The sequence below is a fragment of the Arvicola amphibius genome, chromosome 6 (genome assembly GCF_903992535.2).
Source record: "Arvicola amphibius chromosome 6, mArvAmp1.2, whole genome shotgun sequence".
Classification (NCBI taxonomy): domain Eukaryota; kingdom Metazoa; phylum Chordata; class Mammalia; order Rodentia; family Cricetidae; genus Arvicola; species Arvicola amphibius.
This window is the reverse complement of record NC_052052.2, coordinates 39935543-39951622: the sequence shown is the minus strand read 5'-3', so window position 1 is coordinate 39951622 and position 16080 is coordinate 39935543. Positions and strand designations below refer to the sequence as shown.

The 16080-nt window shown below is 44.3% G+C and overlaps 1 protein-coding gene across 1 annotated transcript in view; it reads right to left on the bottom strand.

The window, feature by feature from the left end:
* The window catches only part of Scp2 (sterol carrier protein 2), a 71628-nt gene extending 69715 nt beyond the window's left edge, over positions 1–1913 (bottom strand). The window contains exon 1 of the mRNA XM_038335165.1: positions 1752–1913. Coding sequence (XP_038191093.1) covers positions 1752–1820 — 69 coding nt within the window. The 5' untranslated portion in view covers positions 1821–1913. The remainder of the gene's footprint in view (positions 1–1751) is intronic.
* Between the last annotated feature and the right edge of the window lie 14167 nt (positions 1914–16080).

Sequence of the window (16080 nt, the reverse complement as noted above, 5' to 3'; positions counted from 1 at the left end):
CTTTTCCCCCTCATCTTTGCTCACATCTAACAACACATGGCACCTGTACTGAACATATGCTTAAATGATGAAACCATCTTTTATTCCATTCCTCTTCCCCAAGGAATATTAATGTCTCTTTACCTCAACCTCTCAAATGTGGGTGAGGGGGAATAAGCGTATCTTATTTTTTCAGAAAATGTGCTTTTTCTATACAGTCCATATACACAGACACTAAACCACCATTGAAGACTGTTTAAAATGGGACATGCGAGCAGGGTGTGGTGGGGACACCTGTGTCCCAGCATTGGGGAGGTTTGAGGAGCTGGATCAGAAGTTGGAAGCCAGCAAGGTCTATATGGTAAGATGTCGTCTTTTCCTTTTTTAAGCTGGAAAACACTTTAGAAAGTTTTTACTACCTACCTGTATCAGAAGCTCCCCCTCCAAGAAACAGTGGGATACTCTCTAAGCTTTATAAACTGTCCGTCAGCTCTTCTATTTGCACGCTTCGAGTGAGCTGCACGCTCTCAGCCTGCTACTAAGATAATACAAAGTTTGCAAGGAATGCTGGTGAACGACTTTCATCCCAGCACTCGGGAGGCAGAGACAGACAGATCTCTGTGAGTCTGAGGCCAGCCTGGTCTACAGAGCAAGTTCCAGGACAGTCAAAGCTACACAGAGAAATCCTGTCTTGGAGGTGGGGGGAAGATAATATAAAATTTAAGGCTGTTTTCTCACAGAAAAAAAAAATCTCTCAAGGAACTCATTCACAAAGTATATCCATCTAATATTGATCAACTAACAATCATTCTCTTTAGGCACCAGGGATTATCATTATGGGGGATACAGTAGTTAATAATCGTGGTACCCACCCTGTAGCGATACATTAGGAGAATATAGACGTCTAAACAAAACAATTCAGTGCATCAAAGTAAATTAGAGCTAAGTTCAAGGCTCTGTGAGAAAGCCAAGATAATCAAGGGTTTACTAGAAGATAAGACCTGAACTGTCCCTTTAAGAGCTCAAAGAAGTTAACCAGGGGGTGTCAGCAGGAGCAAGCAGTGCCACTAGGATGCAGAAGATTAAGACAGAAGTTTCAGGCAACTTGGCATTACTGGGGCATGGAGGGGAGTCAGGGTATTGAGAGAGGAGGCTATGGGCGCTTCTGGTCGCCTTTGTATCAGAGAAACAGCACTATGGTCAGAGGATGGCGGGAACCGGCACCTGCGTTAAGACTGCCCGCCGCCGCCGCACCTGCTGTTACCGGAGAAGAGCACCTATGGCCACTACAGAGCTGGTGGCATTCACTATCTCCTCTTCTTTCTGTTGGCCTCTGTCCAAGCTCCAAATGTTTTTCTGTCGTTTTGGTTTGCTCTGTTTGGTGAAACAAGGTCTTGCTACATAATCCTCTATGACCTCGAACTTGTAGCAGTTCTGGCTGCACCTCCGAAAGCTCACAGTACAGACAGATGTGAGCCACCCGGAATTTAGAATTAATTGGGATTTAGAATCTAAGGAAGTGTGAGGTCGGGGTTATCTTGGGGGCTCCTTCATAGGCTCATCAGCAGCGAGATAGGGGGAAACAGGAAGGCGAAGAAAAAAATAGCTGAGGGAACAAACCCGAGACATTTCGACCCTAGGAGCAACACCATAAACTCCCAGTGGCTCTCTGAAGCCCACACGACTCTAGGAGGGATGGGATAGCAGTGCGGACCGTGACCGTGCCCGGGCCACGCTTCCCTGTCACCTCGGGGCCTCACAGCTCCGTTTACCTTGGTCATGCCAACGCCGACCACGAACACCCGGCGCAGGGGCGGGGACTTCAACGCGGCCGAAGGCATGGTTCCAGCAGCGGACGCAGAGGAAAGCAGAGGAAAGCGCGCGACAGGAGCCGTCTCCCACACACCGAAGCCTGCGCTGAGCCGGGGCGCTTTGAGGACCGGGTACCCAGCCCTAGGCGTCGGGGGCGGGGCCTCAGCGTCGGGGGCGGGGCCGGGTGATGTGGGACGGGGGGGGGGGATCAGGCGGAGGGAGCGTGTAGAGCGTCTGCGCACGCGCGGCGGTTCTAGCGGCGAGCCCTTCAAAGGGCCGTTGATTGACTGTTCTAGATCCAAGCAAAGTTTCTCAAGCTGGAGGGTAAAAATCCTATAGCCTGGAATCTGCGCCACTCCGTGTTTGTTTCTGTGCTTCCGTCCTTTACCCTGAGAGAGGGAAGACCTGGAATGGAAGGGCTAGCCATGGAGGAAACTCGGAAGCCTGAGGATTCTTTGGAGTGTTAGAAACGTTCTGTATCTGTTACAGAGGACAGTTTCAACAATCAGTGTGAGCTACAGCACGATGTACACTAATAAAGTCAGAATTCTACATGTAGATAGCTTGTTTTTAAAAGTTAAGTCAGAGCCGGGCTTAATGGCTCACGCCTTTAATCCCAGCACTCGGGAGGCAGAGGCAGTTGGATCTCTGTGAGTTTGAGGCCAGCCTGGTCTAAAGAGCGAGTTCCAGGACTGGCTCCAAAGCTACACAGAAAAACCCTGTCTCGAAAAAACAAACAAACAAAAGAAAAAGGAGGGAGGGAGGGAGAGAGGGAGGGAGGGAGGAAGGGAGGGGGAGGGGGGGAGGGAGAAAAGAAAAGAAAAAAAAAGGAAAGAAAAGAAAAAAAAGATTGTCCATGTGTTGTTCTCTGATGGATGTACCTTGAAACAAATTCAAGTCCAGCCTGGTCTGTTTAGGAAGTCCCAAGCTACAAAGTGAGACCCTGTCTTTTAAAAAAAGAAGAATTAACATGTCTCTCTCTCTCTCTCTCTCTCTCTCTCTCTCTCTATATATATATATATATATATATATATATATATATATATATATATTATGTATATATATATCACATTATGTATGTATATATGCATATATATATTTGGAGGGTTGTTTATTTTTGTTTCTCGAGACAGGATTTCTCTGTGTAGTATTGGCTCTCCTGGAACTCACTCTGTAGACCAACCAGACTGGCATCGAACTCACAGAGATCCTCCTGCCTCTGCCTTCCGAGTGCTGGAAAATTAAAGACATATGCCACCACACAGCAACTATGTATATTGTTGTTAACACCCAGATCTCGGCCAATTATGAGCATTTCCAATTGTTCAGACCATATCCAAATAAAACAGCTGCTTGCCTGTCGCTATTTCTGTGCTTTTTCTCAATTGTTCTGTCTATAAATATTGTCCATGTTCCAAAGCTGAGTTCTTTGATCCTCTTCTGATTATGAATGATGTCTGGCTTATGAATCATTCCTTGTATAGTGGTGCACACCTTTGATCCAGCTCTTGAGAAACAGAGGCATGCAGATCTCTGTGAGTTTGAGGCCAGCCTGGTCTAAATAGTGAGTTCCAGAACAGCCAGAGCTATGTAGAGAGACCCTGCCTCAAAAAAAAAAAAAAAGTCAAATACACTGTTCAAATTAACCAGTCTGAAGTTCTTTTAAGCACAGCCTGCTGGCTGGTATTCAAAGCGTCTGTATTGTCAGCTAGCCTACTTAACATCTGTTTGTAACTCCAAAATCAGCACTCAAAGTAATAAACAATTTAAGTTTTCCAATGCCATATTCTCAGGTGAGGTGGGACTAGGGAAAAATCTACCCTCTTAATCCAGGTCTCATACTGCAAACAACTGCGTGCCACGGTCTTACTTGGTCCTTACCATACTCCCCCCTCTTTTTTTTTTTTTTTTTTTGGTTTTTTCGAGACAGGGTTTCTCTGCAGCTTTGGAGCCTGTCCTGGAACTAGCTCTTGTAGACCAGGCTGGTCTCGAACTGATCCGCCTGCCTCTGCCTCCCGAGTGCTGGGATTAAAGGCGTGCGCCACCACCACCCGGCAATATTCCCCCTTTTTGACATTTCACATTCTTGTGCTTTTGCTGGCGGTTCTGCTGCTCTACAACTGCCCCCCCCAACACACACACACACAGTGCTGCCATTCTTTCTGCTGTTCCCAGATGCAAAAAGGCCTGGTGACAAACCTTATGAAACACAGATACATGTTAGATAAACTTACTTCAGATGTGAGCTATAGTGCTATCGGCCTTGTTTGAATATTTAAAAAATCAGTAAATAATAATTATTTCATAACACAAAACAAGGAATACCCTGTGTTGCTCGGTTGACAGAACTGTGACCTGTGTTAATCCTGTGTTTCCTCTGGGAGCAGTGATTCATTGATCCACTGTTCAAACTGACTCCATATTACGCAACTGCCATGAAAACCGGAACTGAAAGCCAACTGTAACAGATACCTGGGAAGCTGAATCAAGACAGTCGCTTGGTCTCAAGAATTGAAGCCAACCTATGCAACATAGAATACAGGAGAGAGACAGACAGAGAGATTTGACTGTGTGGACTGTGTGTATAAAATTTGTATAAAATTTCTGTGGTCCTGTCTAACTCTCAGGACCAGTGGTAAGAGCTCCTCATAGATTTCCATGGAAAAAAGCATCATTTGGCCAGAACAATCTCTCTAGGACACCTCTTTTTTTCTTTTTTAATAAGATTTATTTATTTATTATGTATACAATGTTCTGTCTGCATGTATGCCTGCCCACCAGAAGAGGGCATCAGATCTCATTACAGATGGTTGTAAGCTGGGAATTGAACTCAGGTCCTCTGGAAGAGCAGCCAGTGCTCTTAACCTCTGAGCCATCTCTCCAGCCCCTCTAGGGCACCTCTTTTAATTGTTTTTAGACTGATAGAATTGAAGGGAGAGTATTTGGAGGTGGAGGGAAGGCTCAGTGGTTAAGAGCCCTTGCTGTTCTTACAGAGGACCTGGGTTCTCTTCTCAGCACCCACAGGGACACTCACAGCTGAAGCCCAGTTCTATCCAGAAGTCTAGTTCTGTTGTATCTGATGCCCTCTCCTGACCGCCATGAGAACTGGCACACACAGGGTACGCATACATGCATGCAGCCAAAACGCGCATACACATAAAATAAAATAAATCTTTCAGGATGGGTATGCATAAACTCGACTTAGCTATGAGAGGAGGAGAACTGAGAAGCAAACGGGGAAAATGGGGACACTTGCTTCAGGTACAACGGAAAGTAGCCAGGTGGAAACAGAGCAAGATAGCTGTAAGGGAACATCAAAGACTAACCTTTGAGTTCTGATGCTGAACACCAAGCGGGCTCAGTAAGGACTGCTTCCACTGTTGCTGGGATCTCTGCAAACGTCATGGTCATCAGCAAAAGGATCTGCATGAGGTCAGAAAGAAAACTCAACTTAGTCCCGGTTCATCGTCTCGAATCTGACACCAGGCCGGGTTATTTTAGACATATTTAAGCACAATATAATTTTGGAAACAAGTTTCCTAGTAAGGATTATCTCAGTTCCATGTGCACAAGCTTAAGACACGACTATATGGAAACTCTTTTTGTAAAGTACATGTGACCTTTACCATAAAGATGGGTTCTATAGCATAAAGGTTTAGGATAGTGGTTCTCAACCTGTGGGTTGCCACCCCTTTGACAAGCGTCTATCTCCAAAAATATTTACATTGCAATTCTATAACAGCACTAAAATTACAGTTATGAAGTACCATCAAAAATAATTTTATGCTGGGGGTCACCACAACCTGAGGAGCTGTGTTAAAGGATCACAGCTTTAGGAAGGTGGAGAACCTCTGGTCTAGGATCTGATGTGATCTCTGACTGAAACAGAGTTAAGGTCAGCAGGCTATAAAGTTCATGTGACTGCGGTTTCCACTCTCTCCACCAGGTCAACAGCAAAAGACGTCTTCAGGATCTTAGACTCTCAGCTCCAAGAGAACAGGAGATAGTGTATTCTAGAACCAAATTCCAGTGAGCATGGCCCAGAAAACATGGAGCTAACTTATCCCAGGTTCCACATTCCCTCTGAAATTAGTCTCATGATATTTTACATAACAGAACAAAGTCATAAACCAAGTTTTGAGAACCAGCCAACCCAAGCCTTTCGCAGACACCCTGACGAAAGGACAAATGGAACCTAGTTCTGTGACCTTGTCCAGGGGCAGTCTTGGCAAGGTTGAGTCTAGGGTCAGGGCCTTGAAGAAATTAAGATGTCAGTTCCTGGGAACTTGGCTTTTCCCTGAAGAGACTGAACCTATCAGTCCCAAGGCCATTGTGTGTTGTTCCCTGACACTCTTGAGATACTCTGTGTTCCCCTTGTGCAACGTTGCCTGCTTAGCTTTCTGCTTACCTTGGCCCATTTCTCCCCTACGAACTGTATTTAAGATGCTGTTCTTCTTACTAAATTTGCTTGCTTGAGCCATCAGCCTATGTAAGACTTCTAATCATATCTCTGCTGCCCTCTTTATTTTCTCATTCCATAGTCAGGCCATGGTCACTCCATGGTCCCCATAGGACTTGACACTGAAGAATGACCTGCTGGCACAGGCCAGTCGAGGCAAGTTTAAAGTACATTGATGGATACATCACAAATGAGGTTACAAAAAGATGGGGTAATCTCTCCTATAGGCCTCAGATACTAGCTTTGGGGTTGGTTGAAGATAGTGGTCTGCTAGGTTAATAGGCTTCCAAAATTTTTATCTATTTTATCTATTAATCACAGTTCTGACACACAAGTGGACAAGGAATGGCTGTTTAGGAATAAAGCTAGCCCAAAATATGATAATTAGGCTCCAGCCCTGTGATAGCCCTGTGACATTTCAGCCTCCCCAAGTCCCTGCACTCATAATCAGTCCGTCTCGGCAGACACAGCTTCTTTCCAGGAACGCTTGTTTACAGGGGCAAAGATACAAGTGGTTAGATATATAATCAGTAATCTTTCTCTAAAGGTGCAGAACTCACAGTAGCATTTCCCCAGGTGCGCAGAGCATGATAGGACAGTCTTCAGATAGCATCAAAATTTGTACCAAAAGCTTGCTCATCAGAGCTGGAGAAATGGCTCAGCAGTTAAGATCACTTGCATTTGCAGAGGACCCTGATTCAATTCTCAGCACTAGCATGGTGGTTCATAACTATAGTCCCAAGGAATTCAACATCCTCTTTGGACTCCAGCAAGCCCCTTTTCACCTAACACACACCCTTCCTTGGCCAAAGCCACACCAACTAATGCAGGATAGAAGTGAGTGGCTGCAGCTTAGTTGTTAAGGCCACTTTTATCCAGGTGGAAAACAGCTGCCTAGGGAAAGATGAATGTCAGAGTGGTTTTAATTTAGGGTCTGGAGAGACAGCTCCATGGTTAAAAGCACTGGTTGCTCTTCCAGAAGACCTGGGTTCTAGTCCTAGCAACAACATGGTAGCTAACAACTATCTCTAACTCCAGGTCAAGGGAATCTGCTCGCCCCAGTCCCGAGGGATCCATGTCCCACTCTAGCCTCCTTGGGCACTGCATACACATGGTGTGCAGACATACATACATGTAGGTAAACACTCATAATATAAAAAGAAATAAAAATCTCAAAAATTTAAGTGGCTCTAATTCACATTTCCCTAATAGCTAAGAATATTAAACACAAAATATTAGTTGGCTGTTGTCAGAGGTTTCTGTCCTGCCTGGTCCCTCAGCTGTTCAGTCCCAAAGAAACACATAGAGGCCTACACTAGTTATAAACTGATAGGCCTATTAGCTCAGGATTCTTATTAACTCTTACATATTAAATTAGCCAATAATTCTTGTCTATGTTAGCCATGTGGCTTGGTACCTTTTATCAGTGGGGCATTCTCATCTTGCTTCCTCTGTGTCTGGTTTCTTCTGTGATGACTGCAAACTCAGCCTTTCCTCTTCCCTGAATTCTCCTGTTCTGGTCACCCCACTTATACTTCCTGCCTGCCTACTGGCCAATTCACATTTTATTAAAGCAATACAAGCGACAGATCTTTACAGGATAGAAGACCATTGTCCCACAGCAATTGGCCATTTGTATTTCTTCTTTAGAGAACTCAACTCAGTTTCTTGACCCATTTTTTTTTATTTAATTGTGTAAATGGAGACTGTATTTTAGTTTCCTGGTCACCCAGACCCAAATAATCATACTGAAACTATATTAATTACAACATTGTTTGGCCAGTGACTCAAATATATTTCTAGCTAGCTCTTGTAACTTAAATTAACCCATTTCTATTAATCTGTGTATCACCACGAGGCTTTGGATTACTGATAAGTTTCTGACAACTTTTTCCTTCGGCATCTACATGCCATCTGTCTAACTCTGCCTTCTTTCTCCCAGCATTCAGTTTAGTTTTCCCACCTACCTATATTCTGTCCTGCCATAGACCAAAGCAGTTTCTTTATTAACCAATGGTAATAAAACGTATTCACAGCATACAACGGTAAATCCCACATCACTTCCCCTTTTCTGTCTAAATAAAAAGGAAGGTTTTAACTTTAACATAATAAAAGTACATATATAACAAAATAAGTATCAAGCAAGAATTACAGTTACAATATTTCTTTGTGAGGCTAAAGTTTCGTATCTAATTTGTCTTTTATCATAACTAAGGAAAACTGTAACTATCTGTCTTCAACTCCATCAAAGAAAGACCCCAGAAGGATATACTATTACCAAAATAAACAGGAAGAACATTGTAAGCAAATTTGAAAACTCTAGAATTGACAGAGACATATTGCTGCCTGGACAGTCACCCAGAGTTCCTCTGTAATGTTAGGACATCTATCTTTAGCCTACAGGCCCATAGTATCTGGCACACTTTTCCATGAAGCAAAAAATTTGAAAGACTGTTTTGCCTATATTGGCAGTTTGTTGGTTGCTTTCTTCTGTGTCCTGAAGAATATCTGGCAGACTTTTTCATGAAGTAGAAACCTTGAAAAACTGTCTCAATTTTCTTTAGGCAAGTTCAGCAGTCATTTTTCTGTGGGTCCTGCATGTGACTTCTTGGTACCTTAGGGCAGCCCTTTGGGCTCCTGTGCATAGTGTGGACTGCCAGCACTTCTTCTGCCTGTTACAGGAAGCTTCATGCATCACAGGTCTCATTGCATCTGAAATCTCAACCTGGTAGGAGGAGCACATTTTCGGGTTGTAAGGAACCAAGGTGAGGAGGTTACTTTCGGGCATTCTGGAAGACTTCTAAGGAGCCTGGGTTTTATTTGTTTGGTTTTTTTTTTTTTTTTGGTTTTTTTGTTTGTTTGTTTTGTTTTGTTTTTTAAGACAGGGTTTCTACTTGTAGCCCTGGCTGTCCTGGAACTCACTCTGTAGACCCGGCTGACCCCAAATCAGAAGTCCACCTGCTTCTATCTCCCCAGTGGTGGATTGAGGCGTGTGCCGCCACCACCACCCAACAAGCTAGTTTTTAGGCATTCTCTGATAGTAGTTTTCAGGCAAGATAAGAAAGGTGGGGAGGTTTTTGGAGACCTGAGAAAAGAGGCCCTTTTCCCAGGCATCCCTTGAAGCCTCTCGGGAAGAGCAAAGCTAAGTAATTAACAAGACATTCCCCTTCTCAGTCTTTTTTTTTTACTTATTTATTTATTTTTAATTAAAAATTTCCACCTCCTCCCCTCCTCTCATTTCCATTCCCCTACCCCTTCCCCCTCCCCTTCCAGTCCAAAGAGTAGTCAGGGTTCCCTGCCCTGTGAGAAGTCCAAGGTCCTCCCCCTCCATTCAGGTCTAGGAAGGTGAGCATCCAGACTAGGTTTCCAAAAAGCCACTACATGCAGTAGGATCAAAATCCAGTGCCATTGTCCTTGGCTTCTCAGTCAGCCCTCCTTGTCCACCACGTTCAGAGAGACTGGTTTGATCATATGCTCCATCAGTCCCAGTCCAGCTGGTTTTGGTGAGCTCCCATTAGATCAGCCCACCGTCTCAGTGGGTGGGTGCACCCCTCGCGGTCCTGACTTCTTTGCTCATGTTCTCCCTCCTTCTGCTCCTCATTTGGACCTTGGGAGCTCAGTCCAGTGCTCCAATGTGGGTCTCTGTCTCTAGCTTCATCCATCGTCAGATGAAGGTTCTATGGTGATATGCAACATATTCATCAGTATTGCTATAGGATAGGGCCATTTCAGGCTCCCTCGCCTCAGCTGCCCAAGGATCTAGCTGGGGACATCTCCATGGATACCTGGGAACACCTCTAGAGTCAAGTCTCTTGCCAACCCTAAAATGGCTCCTTTAATTAAGATAAATACTTCCCTGTTACCATATCCACCCTTCCTTCATCCCAACCGTCCCATTCCCCCAAGCTCTCCCCATCCTCTCCTCACTTTTTTCTCCCAAACTCCCCTTAACCCCATCCCAGCCCCACCCCCAAGTTTCCAATTTTTCCCTTCTCAGTCTTTAACCTCAGTTTTCTCAGAATCTCCTCAGAAGCCCCACTTACAGGAAAAGAAGATGTACTAAAATCATCGTGCAACCCCAGAGGCTGTAGTTCCGCCCAAGGTGTCTTCAGAGCGCCACATCTCCCTCATCAAAAGAGACAAAAGAGATCTTGTAAGACCCTACATTGACCTGTAAGCCACAGTCTCCCAAGGACCAGGGAACTCCCTGGGATGCTGGGAGTTGTAGTCCTTAGGAAATTATAACCCCTCATGGGAAAGTATAGCCATATGGATGTCTTCATAAATCGCTCTGCAACACGTGTATCTGGCCCCTCAGCTGGTAATGTTATGCCCAGTTCACAGAGTCCCCCCCCAAACCGGTTTGGGGACTCAGTCCTGTATGTAAAAGCAAAGAGCTTTTATTCTTACACAAGTTTGCAGACTCAGTCTCTGCATGTGTCCAGCGTATTAGAGTGATCAGAGAGCCCCAAGCTTAGTGGGGTTGGGTCTTTGTAGTAGCAAAGGTGGGGATGAGGGATTTCTAAGGTTCAGGACCCCTGATTGGCTGACATTTGTCTAGGGTTGTCTGGTGAAAAGCGATGGGTGTGTGCTGGCAGGTCATCCTATCTACAATGGTTTGAATATTAGGAATTTCCTTTGGATGTTCTGTTCCTGGGTGGTGCCTGGGTGGTCTCCGTTTAGGGTCTTTCTTGGAACCAGGGTAAACGACTGAGACTCAGGCCTCTATTGGGCTTGTCATGGCTGGGTCCTACATTTCCTGCTTCACAAGTACCCATGACAGGACCCAACCATGGGTCCTGCTTGCCCATGGGTTTAAGGAGATAATATTGGGACCTAAGAACCATTAGCTAACAGATTTTTCCAGGGCAGTGGCAGCCTACCAGGCCCTGTAGATCTGATCTTTTCAGTACAACCAAATTGTAATTATAATCCTGAATGTCCTCTTTGGTTCTGTGGTTCTGCATAAAGAATCAAAGTGTGTTTTTACTGTAGGACCATTTTCATTAATGAATCCATTAATTGACAACTCTGGGCTTATTTTTCTGGTATATCAATGGGCACTATAGGTAGGCATTTTGTCCCCCTTTTCAGCGGGTTCACCCTCATTTCAGCATTTTAACCTATTCTGGGCAGGGAGCATGGGACAACGTGTTCCTCTCTGCAACTACTTTGAGCTGGCATTAGGGCGTTGTTTTCAGGGCCCAAGTAGGCTGAAAGGCTAGCCAGAGGTGAGAAGGGAATTCGGACAATGGGGCGCTCATCAGAAGCATCTGGTTCACAGACTCTGTTGAAGAGACAGGGAGCATTCACATCAGCTGGACTGGTCCACATCAGCTTTCAGCAAGTCCAGGGCTCTCAGTCATTCGGAGCAGATTGTAGTCAGCCGCTGATGTGTCTGCCAGCCAGTATTTCCAGGAAGTGGTCTAGATCAAAGTCCATCTTGGTCAGTATTTAATATTTAAATAAAGCGTGCTTCAAATTTGGCTCAGAATGGTGGAACTGCATTTTCTCTGGCATATCTCAGGATTAACAGTTTCTCAGCAAATGATCTAGACCGCTGTTTGTTGGTGTGTTAGAACATCAGGACCAAAAGCAACTTTTAGGATAAAGGATTTTATGTCATCCTGTAACTCCAGGTTACAATTCATCGCTGTCTGAAGCCAGGGCAGGAACTGAAGCCAAAGCTCATGGAGGTAGTGCTGCGTACCTGCTTGCTTGCTTGCTTGCTTGCTTGCTTGATTGATTGATTGATTGCTCGCCTGCCTACCTTCCTTTATTTTCTCCTCACCTACCCACTGGGAATCTCTGCTCCAGTCTCACTCCTTCCTTTCCAGACCCCACCCCTCAGAAAGCCTGCCAAGGGTAAGCTCCTCCCCCAGAGCTGCTTAAGACCACATCTACAGGGTATTTAAGACCTTTCTGCCAGACCTGTCATGTGATTTCTCTCCTGCCTTTCCAAGAATCATCCGGGAGTTGCTTTGTTCTGTTTATTAAATCTGGACCTATTAATTCAGTCTGATTTGGCTTATTGCATCAGCAGAGGATACTCAATAACTGGGAATTCAATACTTATTACTCCATAGGTTTATTTGTTTGATTTTATTTTATTTATCATGTATACAGTGTTCTGCCTGAATGTCTGCCTGCAGGCCAGAAGAGGGCACCAGATCTCATTCTGGATGATTGTGAGCTACCTCGTGGTTACTGGGAATTGAACTCAGGACCTCTGGAAGAGCAGCCAATGCTCTTAACCACTGAGTCATCTCTCCAGACCCTGTTTGTCTTTATCTTGTTTTGTTTTTTTTATATTTACAGCCCAGGCCCATCTGCTGAAGGAGGGTGTTGCTACTTCCCACAGGGGACTGGGTCCTCCCACATGGATCAGTAATCAAAGATATGCCCACAGGCCAATCTAATGTAATTCATCAGCTGAGGTTCTCTTCCCAGGTGATATTTTGCTTCCTTGTTGCTGTGATAAAACACTGACCTAAACAACTTAGAGTTTTCCTCTAATGAAATGAAAGGGATCATTTCATTTTACACTTCCTGCTAACAGTGGATCAGAGAGAGAGAAGTCAGGGCAGGAACTGGTGAGGGAGCAGAAGCAGAAACCATGAAGGAAAACTTACTTTTCATGGTTGCTTCGCTCGGTTTCTTATATAACCCGGAGGTTATATAAGTGACCTGTGTCCAGAGGCAGCACAACTCACAGTAGGCTAGTCCCTCCCACATCAATGATTGACCAAGGAAATGCCCCCTATGCCAATCTGGTGGAGATGGTTCCTCAGTTAAGATTCCCTCTTCCCATGTATATCTAGGTTCGTACCAAGTTGACAAAAATTATGACAGCAAACCTTTTGAGGTATAATTTGATAGCCACCAATGTAATTGGAAACCACTTTTTAGTTTCCTGGCCACCCAGACCCAAATGACCATATAGAAACTATATCAATTACAACACTGTTTGGTCAACGGCTCAGGCATATTCCTAACTAGCTCTTATATCTTAAATTAACCCATTTCTAGTAATCTGTGTATCACCATGAGGCTGTGGCTTACCAGTAAGGTTCTGGCATCTTTCTCCTTCAGCAACTACATGCCATCTGTTTGACTCTGCCTTCTTTCCTCTTCTATCTCTGCTTGGATTTCCTACCTTGCTATGTTCTACCCTGCCATAGGCCAAAGCAGCTTCTTTATTAACCAATGGTAATAAGACATTCATAGCATACAGAGGGGAATCCTACATCATCTCCCCTTTTCTGTCTAAATAAAAAGGATGGTTTAAACTTAACATAAATAAAATTATATATAACAAAGCAGGTATCAAGCAATAATTACATTTATAATATCTAGTCTATTTATATCTGGAAAGTTTCATATATAATTTATGTTTTATCATTACTAAGGAAAACTATTACTTTAACTATCTGTCTTCAACTCCATCAAAGACCCCAAAGGGCTATAATATTACTTAAGTAAGCAGAAAGTACATGGTAAGCAACTTCCAAGACTGTAGAATTGGTAGAAGCATCTTGCTGCCTGGACAGTCATCCACAGTTTTTCTGTAACATTGGGGCATCCATATTCAGCCTACAGGCTCATGGTATCTGGCAGACTTTTCCATGAAGCAGGAAATCTGAAAGACTGATTTGCCTGTGTTATCAGTTTGTCATTAACTTTCTTCTGTGACTTGCGGAATGTCTGGCAGACTCTTTCATGAAGCAGGAACCCTGGAGGACTGTCTCACAATCGTTTGGCAAGTTCAGGGATCATTTTTCTGTGGGTCCTGCATGTCTAGTTTATACAGCATACTATCAAGTAGTCCAGGCAGTGCTAACAGACTCCATAAAGAGCCCCTTTGATGCCCAACATCTTGAAGTAGTTTACTTCCTCCTGTAGATGGAGATGTTTCTCAATGTCAGTATTGCACAGCCTGTCTCTCTGTGTGGCACCTAGAATCCTCCTGAGCCACACCATCTCAAACACATTCAGTCGCTGTTCTGAGTTATGTTTCATTGTCCGGGTTTCAGTGTTGTAAAGAAGACAGCTCAAGACAAGTGTCTCATAATCTTGTAATTGTGTTGTTGTCGTGATGTCTCTTGCTGACCAAACCTTTCCCAGTGCCTGGAACGCAGCCCTCGCTATCCCTGTCCACCTCTTGACATCTGAAATAGTTCCCTCCTTTGAAATGAGGTTTCCTCCCAGATAGACAAAGTTGACTGTCTGCTTGAGGTTCTGATTCTTTATTACAATGTTAACATCCTTGTGCGCCCTTCCCGTGTGTTGTATCTCAGTCTTCTCCATGTTTACTCTCATACCAAGGTTTTCATTTCCTTCCACCATGTTATTTACCACGGCCTGCAGCTCATTTGGACTTTCAGCGAGTACTGATGTATCATCGGTGAAACGCAAGTTTTGGATTTGCCCACCACCTATCTGCAGTCTATCTCCTCGTCCTCAGGGCTGTTGTTATTATTAATTTCAGGAATGTATTCAGGAGTAGCGGTGAGAGGATGCATCCCTGCAGCACTCCTCCAATTGTCTTAAACTCATCACCTCGTTCTCCATAGACTGTGACTGATGCAAAGGAATCTTCATAGGCATTTTCTGGTGTTCTTACGGTTTCCCCCGGGTACCTATAGAACCTCATCGTTTCCCGAAGTCCTTTCTTCCAAATGCCATCAAATGCCTTTCAGAAGTAAATGTAACAGACATATAAGTCTTTTCCAAATTCTTCATATTTTTTTTTTTTTTGCCAGTCGCTTCAAAGTGAAGATCCGATCAATTGTGCTCCTGCTAGCTCTGAATCCGCACTGGGCCTCTGCTAGGATTTCCTCTGTTCGGTCCTAATGGAGGAGATCTTGCTGCTATGGTACAGCAGACCAATGTCCCTGTAATCTGAGCAGTCCAGCTCGTCCTTCTTCTTGTGTGTGGGAATTATGACTGAGTGCTTCCATTCTGTGGGGATCACTTCGTGTTCCCACATCTCTCTGAAAAGTCTGACAAGTGCCTCGGCCCCCGAGTCTGTTGTAGCCACCTCCAGGTCCTCCACTGTGGTGTCACCCACGCCTGCATTTCCCTCTCTTGACAGCTTCCTCTATCTCACTCCTGTCGATATTTAATATTTCCTCATCTCTCTGGTATTCGAGTGGCTACTGAAGTGTTTCTCTTTGTACTCTATGTTGGCAGCATTAGGGTCATTGTATAGGGTGTCAAAGTACTGTCTCCATCTTTGCTTTACTTCCCCTAGTTCTGTTAATAGATTACCTGCCCATCTTTAATCACCCGAATCTGAGGAGCTTATCTGGTAGTTATCCATCTCCATAGACAGGATGTGTTTTATTATATTCCCAGTGGACTCAAACGCCGTAACAGTTGAGGGTTAAGCACACTTGTTACTCTTGCAAAGAATCGGAATTTGATTTCCAGCACCCACACAGTGGCTCATACTGTCCGTAATTCCAGTCTCAGGAGAACCTGGCGCTTCTTATGCCTCTAGGGGCACCAGGATAGCGAGTGGGGTGCACAGGCATACATGTGGGCAAAACATTCATACACACAAAAAAATATAAAATAATTTCTTAAGATAAATAAAGGTTTTTGCTTGGTTTTATCTTATTAACTTTGAGACAGGGTGTCATTGTGTAACCGTGGCTTCCTTTAAATACACAGAATCTGCCTGTCTTTCCAGTTCAGGGAAGGTGATACGGACTCTCTTCTGGCCTCCAATGGAAACAGGCACACAGAGTTGGCAGGCAAAACACTCAAACACATTTTTAAAAATGAGGTAATTTTGGCTGATATTCTAATAGCCATTCCTGTTCTCT